Source organism: Gossypium hirsutum, chromosome A03 (assembly GCF_007990345.1).
Source record: "Gossypium hirsutum isolate 1008001.06 chromosome A03, Gossypium_hirsutum_v2.1, whole genome shotgun sequence".
Classification (NCBI taxonomy): domain Eukaryota; kingdom Viridiplantae; phylum Streptophyta; class Magnoliopsida; order Malvales; family Malvaceae; genus Gossypium; species Gossypium hirsutum.
The window spans coordinates 27,697,449-27,705,416 of record NC_053426.1 but is presented as its reverse complement, the minus strand read 5'-3'; the positions used below and the strand labels follow the sequence as shown (position 1 = coordinate 27,705,416).

The 7,968-nt window shown below is 31.2% G+C and overlaps 1 protein-coding gene across 1 annotated transcript; it reads left to right on the top strand.

Annotated features, from left to right (window-relative positions):
* The first annotated feature begins 2,773 nt into the window (after positions 1–2,773).
* Positions 2,774–4,081, top strand: LOC107887304 (thioredoxin H-type). The gene is made up of 3 exons (XM_016811496.2): positions 2,774–3,143; positions 3,517–3,639; positions 3,730–4,081. Exons 1-3 carry the CDS (start codon positions 3,057–3,059, stop codon positions 3,865–3,867), a joined length of 348 nt encoding a protein of 115 aa, XP_016666985.1. The 5' UTR covers positions 2,774–3,056; the 3' UTR covers positions 3,868–4,081.
* Positions 4,082–7,968: the final 3,887 nt, after the last annotated feature.

The window sequence follows — 7,968 nt, the reverse complement described above, 5'->3', positions numbered from 1 at the left end:
AGGGTGCCAACTCGATTGTCTCCACTCTATTCCATGTGTGTAAAGTAGGTAACGCATTCACAAGTAGAGTAAAACAAAATCTTGCAAACAAGTAAGTTGGAGGCACAGCCCTTTCGAGGCTATAAAAAGTTGTATAGGCCAATATTATCATTATGTATGTATGGAAGAGTAGCCAGGCATGGAGACCATATTTCAAATGAAAATCCAACTATAGGAACCCAACAACTCATCTCTTAAGTCCAATATTGCAGGGCCCTAGATTTAGCTGAAGTACAGCAGGTTAAACTGCAAACTTGGCCCTCTTTGGGTTACCATGCCACAGACTTTTTGTGCTGCTGTTACATTTAACAGGAAAGAAAAGAAATGGCAGTAAAATATAAAGGCAGAAGTAAAAATTCTATACCGCAAGTTAAATTATATATATATTTTTACTGAAAAATGAATCTCTATATATTAAATTAAGAAGTAAGCAATCATTTTTATTAAAAATTTCATCTTTAAAGTTGGTGTGCCGATAGAATAATTAAACAATGACATGTGACTTGTCATATGTGCATCATGCTAACATACAAAGACTAATTTTTACCGTAAAAACAATTAAAAATTTTAACACATGATAGATTTACTTTTGTTATCTAACTTATAAATACTAATTCACTCATTTTCTCAATAAAATAAAATATAATCTAACTTCTTACTTAAAAAACTCTTATACTTTTACCTAAAAGCAAATGATGGCAACCCAATTAACAAATTAAAAGTTTCATTTATAGAATGTATGGGATAATCCTAAAACCTATTAACTATCTTATTATTAGTTCAAGTTTCAGAGTCACGGCCTTTTTCAGTTTTTTATATATATGATCTGCAAGTCTCTCTTATCTTCATTAGGTAGAAGTCCAAACCCAACACAGAGGAATATCACATCAATACAACTAAACCGTGAATTAACCTTTCTATTATTAAAAACATCATTTAGTATGTATTATATAAAAAGAAATGAGATAACATGAAATTTTAACAATTATTTTAAATATATTTAAATCGTAAAATTATATTTTTTTTCTAACGTGATATTTTTTTTATAAGTGGTACTAAAATTATTTTTATGTTATTTGTTTTACATTAAAATATTATATATATTAAAAATCTAGACTGCTATATAATATAAACTTTAAAAAATATTTGTCATTACTTTTACTTTTTTTTCTTTTACATTATTTTTTCCTTTTATAATGTTTGATTATTTTTTCCTTTTATAATGTTTGATAATATCAGTAATGCTCGAAATTTGCCTTCTCGAAGTTAAGATGTTGGTGATTTATTCTCTTTTCAAACTTTACTGCCCGCTTACTAGACCTAAGGAAATTAAAAAATTTATTTCATCAATCAAAATTAATGTTTTCAAAACCCCTCTGGACTAGCTATTTGGATGGAGAATCAATGGAGATATCAGTTTTGAGATATGGATTGAATTGATTAATCCACAAATTGATGCAGATTTGTTTAACCCAACTAAAAAAAATCATTTGAAATGGTTTTCTCTATTTGAATTATTTTTATTTTTATAATTTTTAATAACACGAACTAATCAAACCAAAAATTAGTGGCATGACAGGTTCAACTATCAATCTGGTTCTGAAAACCTTGATCAAAATCATGAAGTCTAAAAAGCTTACGCTTGTAGAAGAAACCTACTATTAGAGGAAAAATAATTGAAAAAATATAAAGTAAAAAAGATATATATATATACTATTTATAAATCCCTTTATTGAGTTGGTGTCACCTATCAACTGGTTCCCAACGCAGTTATTATGCACACTTTATTAGCTCCATCAATTGTATATATTAATAATGTTGTTGATTAAGATGGTATCACAAATTAACTTGACACTAGCTTACTATTGATGACAACACCATGATAAATAATTGTATTCATTTAATAATCTTAATTTGATATATTCAATATGTTTAAATTTATTTTAATTACAATTTAATCTAAATTTTTATTTTAATATCGTACATATTTCATGTGTTATTATTAATTAGTTTCAAATTAGACATTTCATTAATTATTATATGTTATTTTAAACATAGACATGTGTTTTAAATACATGGTTTTCACACGCATATGCATGTAATAAAGTTTCTAATATTTGTAAAAAGAAAATAATATTTTTTATCTTTTTTTGTCACATGATAATTTTTAATTATAGGTACCATTTGCGACAAAATTTTTTTTATTTAGGTGCCAAAATGAAAATAAAACCGTAGTTTAAATATCAATTTATAAGTTAAGTCTTCAAAAAATGACATATTTTTTTATTAGAGGTTTAACTTTAAATTTTAGTCTAACATTTTTTAATAATATAAAAATCGAAATTGAGATATTTAATAATATAACAAACTTATTTATTTTTTAAATTGTAAAAAATTATTTAAAATAATAAATATTAATTTTATTAAAAAAATTTATTTTTTAAATGGTTAATACAGAGGTATTTAAACTTACCTATTATATAAAATTTTTTTGACATAATTGATCCTAAATTTAAAAATCATAATTCAACTTGATACTTTTTCTATATACCTAATTAACATTATTAAATATGTTGACATGATATTAATAATTAATAATATGATATCATGTGGTAAGCTCACATTGTGACACGTGATAAAATAAAATAAAACTTTTATACCACATATCAAAATATGATCATTTCTTATTATGCTATTCGTAACATATATTAATAACTTCAGTAAAGTAAACATTGGCTTACTATTTTGAAATGTTAGTAGGAATAAAGTGAAAGAAAAAAATGAACAATGAAGTACAAAATAACAAAGTACATCCATATATTTATATTTTAATTGTTGTGGGTTATAATAAAAAGGATAAGAGTTTTCCCCCGACCAATCCGTGGTGTGGATAATAATCATCTGCAGTAGGCAGGCATGGCCAAATACACTTACGCACAAGTCAAGCACTGTAAAGCATCATAATTTGGGCTTTATAAGCCTGACTTTTGAGAGAGTGAGGAATCGGAGGGAAAGCAATGGCGGAAGAGGGACAATTAATCAACTGCCAGACTTTTGCTTCATGGAACGAGCAGCTCCATACAGCAAACGCCTCCATGAAACTGGTAGAATTTTACTTTTCTCTCTCAATTCCCAAAATTTTGAGAAACTGGGTTTTCGTCACTTGGTTCGCTTTTACCTTTTGTTTGTTTGAATTTGATTCCCCCCCCCCGGGGATTCCCAGAGGTAATGCACTGAATTAAGCGAAAAAAATTTGGGTTAAATAGTGAAATTGATTGTTTACGTGATTCAATCATTGATGGGCTTGAAATCAGATGTCAAATTTACTGTTACTTGCTAGGAGTTTATTACTGCGATTTATATATTGTTCTTTGCACGATATCGTTTCTTTAGCGTAGTTATTGCTTGCATTAAAAGATTAGTCATTGGGATTCCCTTTTTACCTACTTGTTCTTAAAAAAAGATTTCCCTGGTTAGGCGGTGGTAAGTTTCACAGCTTCATGGTGCGGGCCATGCCTTTTCATTACACCCGTCGTTGTAGAGCTTGCTAAGAAGCTGCCTGATGTCATATTCTTGAAGGTGGATGCGGATGACTTGAAGGTAAGATCTCTTAAAAGCCTTTGCTAATTATAGTTTGTAATATAGCTTTTGATTTATATTAACTTCACGACACGCTCATGTATTTTGCAGACCGTGACTCAAGATTTTGCCGTGGAGGCATTGCCTACTTTTATCTTTATGAAACAAGGCAAAATAGTTGACAAAGTTGTGGGGGCAAGGAAAGATGATTTGCAGCAGAAAATAACCTTACATATGTTGAAAGCATGAATCAACTTCAATTACTCTTTGAATTCTGTAAGCTGTTTCTGAAACTAGAATTTAACTTATAGATCTTATACATATCTGTCTCTCGGATACTAAAATTATGTTCTTGTATGTCTTGTTCGATACCTTCATTATGTGCTTGTATTTCCTTGTATGAACATCAAACTCGAAATTGCTTGTATATTCCTACTACACCAATCTATTTATATGTTACAAATGGCTGTCATATAATCATGATTCGTATCTTAGTATTCTATCATGACAATGCTTTGCCTTTCTCAATTATTCAAACAAACTTCCCAATGTAACATCTGAAGACTTGCTTTTTATGTTTTGGTTTGTTATCATATCAAGTGAACCACCATAAGCCTTGAGGGACATTCTTTAGACTACAAGATCATGTAATAAATGGGGAATTCCATGCTTGCCTCGTTGGTTTCCTGGTTCCATGCAATGATACTCCACTGTCTTTGGTGGCCCCAAAGAAGAAGCCACTTTGTCGTTACCTCTCATATTGGTATCTCCAGACTGGGGAAAGATATTATTTTCATGATGTCTTAAACCAAGTGCAAGTTCACTTGACCACTAACCCAAAATAACACTGAATTCTGTTAAATCATACATGGTAATCACCAGCAATAAGTGTGCCATGAGCATGCTGACTGGAAGGGATTACTTAATCTGGATAAGGATTATTGCTATCCACGTTACTCCTCTGGTCAACCTGTAATTTATCCCACTAGGTGAGCCAGTATCTCCTGCAGCAATATGTTAAGACATTGCTCTCTTGCAATGGCTTGTACATTTCTACATCAGGGATTTGATCAGGTTTGCTGTGTCCAACCTGTCCTGGTTGAACATTATCAGCATCAGCAACTTCAGATGTCATACACTCTTACAATTCTTCTCATCTTTCCTCGGATGTTGAAGAATTTTCCCTAGTTGTTTTGGTCGTGATTTCTAAGGAAATTTTGATGGGTGGGTCTATTTTACCAAATTCTTTGTACTTCTCTTCGATCATGATTGTTAGTCGATTATTGGATACCAAAATTAACAATGCATGTCAATGATACTAGTGATTTATAGGTCAGGCAATTGCACTTCATCTCTTTACTCGGCAATGGCACTTGAACTTGGGTGTGAATAGTGGATAACGACATGTATCCGCACGTTTTTCTAAATTTTTCCATGTATTTAGAGGATTTTTGAATTTTTCATATTTGTGTGACATATATGAGTTTTGAACACAAGGACTTCAAAAAATTATTTGATTCGAGGTGTAAAATGTAAGTTAAAAAAACCTTGTTTACCTCGCATCGAAAAGAATTTTATTTTTATTTAATTTATAATTAATTTTAATATTTTATGATATAAAACAAATATTTTATATTTAAAATCGTGAAAATAACTTAAATGTTCTATATATAAAATATGTTTCACAAAAATATCATATAAAAGTTTATTGATTATTTTTATTTCTTTAAAATTATTGTCAAATAATATTCAAAATTTATGAAGCAAAGCTTATTTTGTTAAAACAAGTCTAAAAATTCAATGTCAAATTTTAAAATGGAAAAAAAGAGAAATAAATTAAATTAAATTATGATGAACATTTCTTGAATTCCAAAACAAACCCGATCAAACCGAACCAATATCACTCCTATCTTAAAGTCTCTTTTTAACTATTTTCTACCTTGTAGCGCTTTTGAAGCATTAGTCCAGTCCAGTCCAGTCCGTACAACTTGCCACAAGTGGACACCGACAATTGGCACTGTTTGTGGGAATCTGAGAAAAAAGTCATGGGTTCTCCTTTCAAGCAACCTAGCCAACTAGTTTCCTCAACCACATTTATCTCACCCTCACAGTGAATTACAATTTTCGAACTGAAGTCGTTAACCCTTGCAATATGTCTCTTTTAATATCTCACAAGCCTACTCCATTAGTTGGGTGCAACCTGGCCATTGCCAAAACATCTTAAGCACAAAGCTCTCCTTTGCTATTCATCTAACTAGCGGAGACAGTCGCTTGAATCAGCGTAAGAGTTCCAATAATAGTCACCTTTAGCTTTGCAACAATCAGAACTGTATCTCTATTAGTCATGTTTGGCCATTGGATGTGTACAATTTTCCCAAAATCTTTCTCCATCATTAAGATCAACGCCACCATCTACATTTCAGCAACTAGATCACCACTTTCATTGTGCATCTTATTTCCAACTCCTCTCGAGTGTTTTTACTGCGCAACAAATTATCTTGGAAAAAACCCAAAAGCAGTTGAAAAAGGTCTTTGAAAAATTAAAAAGATCAGCAAAAGAATGCACATAGACCTTCCAAAAATGTTGATGCATGCGTCAAGGTCCAACTCTAAGCCCAACCATATGGAAAACTCAATTTACCATAAGGTTCAATCAATCGTTCGAGATCCAAGTAGATTCGAGCAACAATGAACTTGTTCTTGCAAAAATTTGTGTTAAATGGACTTCAAAAGCTTCAAGGAGATGAGTTCCAACTTACGACAATTAAGATTTCGAATCTTGGTTTCAAGAAAATCAAGAAACAACTCTTGGTTTGATATTGGTAGATTTGAAGAATTTGTCACACCCGACTTTTTAATCAAGACTTGGTCATATTGGACTGGAGACCCTGAGTTATTTTATATATTTCAGTTTGATCCTATGACATCCTATTTGTTCCAAATTGTAAAACTTGGAGGCTAAATTGGGCATTAGTGAGGATTGTCAAATTTTCTAAGAGACCTGTTGAGGAATAATAGCTTGTTTCTAATATTTTATATTAAATCGGGTTAGTGCTTGCATGGAAAGTGTTGAACGATCAATATGAGAGTGGCTATATAAGGGGGGAAGGAAAATGGAGAACAAATATTCTTTTTCCTTTTTTCCTTTTTTTTTCCTTCTTCCAACTTTTTCTCAACTATCATTTTCTTTCTGGATATTTTGGGACTAGGGATAGAGGAATAAAGGGATTGAGCTGCATGAGGGTGAAAAATAGCAATTTAGCTTGATCAAATGCGAAATTTGTGAACTGGTAACATTCCTACACTCTTTTGTATATTTTTTTTATTTTGAATGAAAGAAATAAACTTTGGATATCCGGTTAAATGTTGGTTGTAAGGAAAAGAAGCATGTTAAGTAGAGAATTTACCATGCATGTTGTCAGAGCTCGATTATCATACTTGTAAATGTCTCATGGTCAATCCCATATGATTGTTATTGTTTAGCCAATGAAGACGAAAAGGTACTAGACAACAAGGGGAAAGGCAAGCTAGTAGGTGATGTGTCCTTGAGGTATTATGTCAGTGAGTTCTTAAACTCAAATATTTAGTGTTTGCCTTACATACCTTGTTACTGTGTTGTTTTGGTTGTGTGTTATGCTTACAAGGATGTGATACCTTGTCGTGGTAAAGTTACCAAAATTGTTGATGTATATTATGAGATAAGGTGCATGTTGTTGTGAGCTCAAATTTTGGTGTATGGTGATTTCTAAATTTTCTGCTAGTTACATTGCATGTTTATGGTTTTGATGAGATTTTTGGAGCAATGTTGATGCATCCTAAGTTGGTGTGCAAATACATACTCCTGTTGTAAGCATAAATTGTTGTATTGATAAGTAGTTTTTGGGTAAATTACTAATGATTACGATATATTGTTGAATTCTTGATATGTGTTATTTTAATGAAAATAGTTGAAATGAGGTGTATGGAGGGATGTAATGATAGATAAATGAATAAGAATATATTATGTTGTGCACTTTGTGCCACATGTTATTTGGCTTTGCGAAGGTTCAGTTGGACTGTACGAAGATTTATGCGCGCAAGTATGTGATGACCCTATGAGGGTTTTCCTTAAGTATGAGACTCTATGGAGTCTAAGGTTTAAAGACTCATGTATGTAATACCCCTAACTCACATCCGTCACCGGAATAGGGCTACAATATGTTACAGGAGTTTACAAAATAATTACACATAATTCCACTATTTACTTATGTTCATATCAAAGTTGTCCACTCAAGTCATAGTCACTAAATTATTTATATTTTGAGCTACAAAATTCTAAATTAAGATTCGCTTAATTTTTTTAAAACTAGA

Coding starts and splice junctions, on each gene's coding strand:
- LOC107887304 (XM_016811496.2), top strand. CDS start 3,057: ATGGCGGAAGAGGGACAATTAATCAACTGCCAGACTTTTGCTTCATGG. Junction 3,144..3,516: donor CAAACGCCTCCATGAAACTG/GTAGAATTTTAC, acceptor TTCCCTGGTTAG/GCGGTGGTAAGTTTCACAGC. Junction 3,640..3,729: donor TGGATGCGGATGACTTGAAG/GTAAGATCTCTT, acceptor TGTATTTTGCAG/ACCGTGACTCAAGATTTTGC.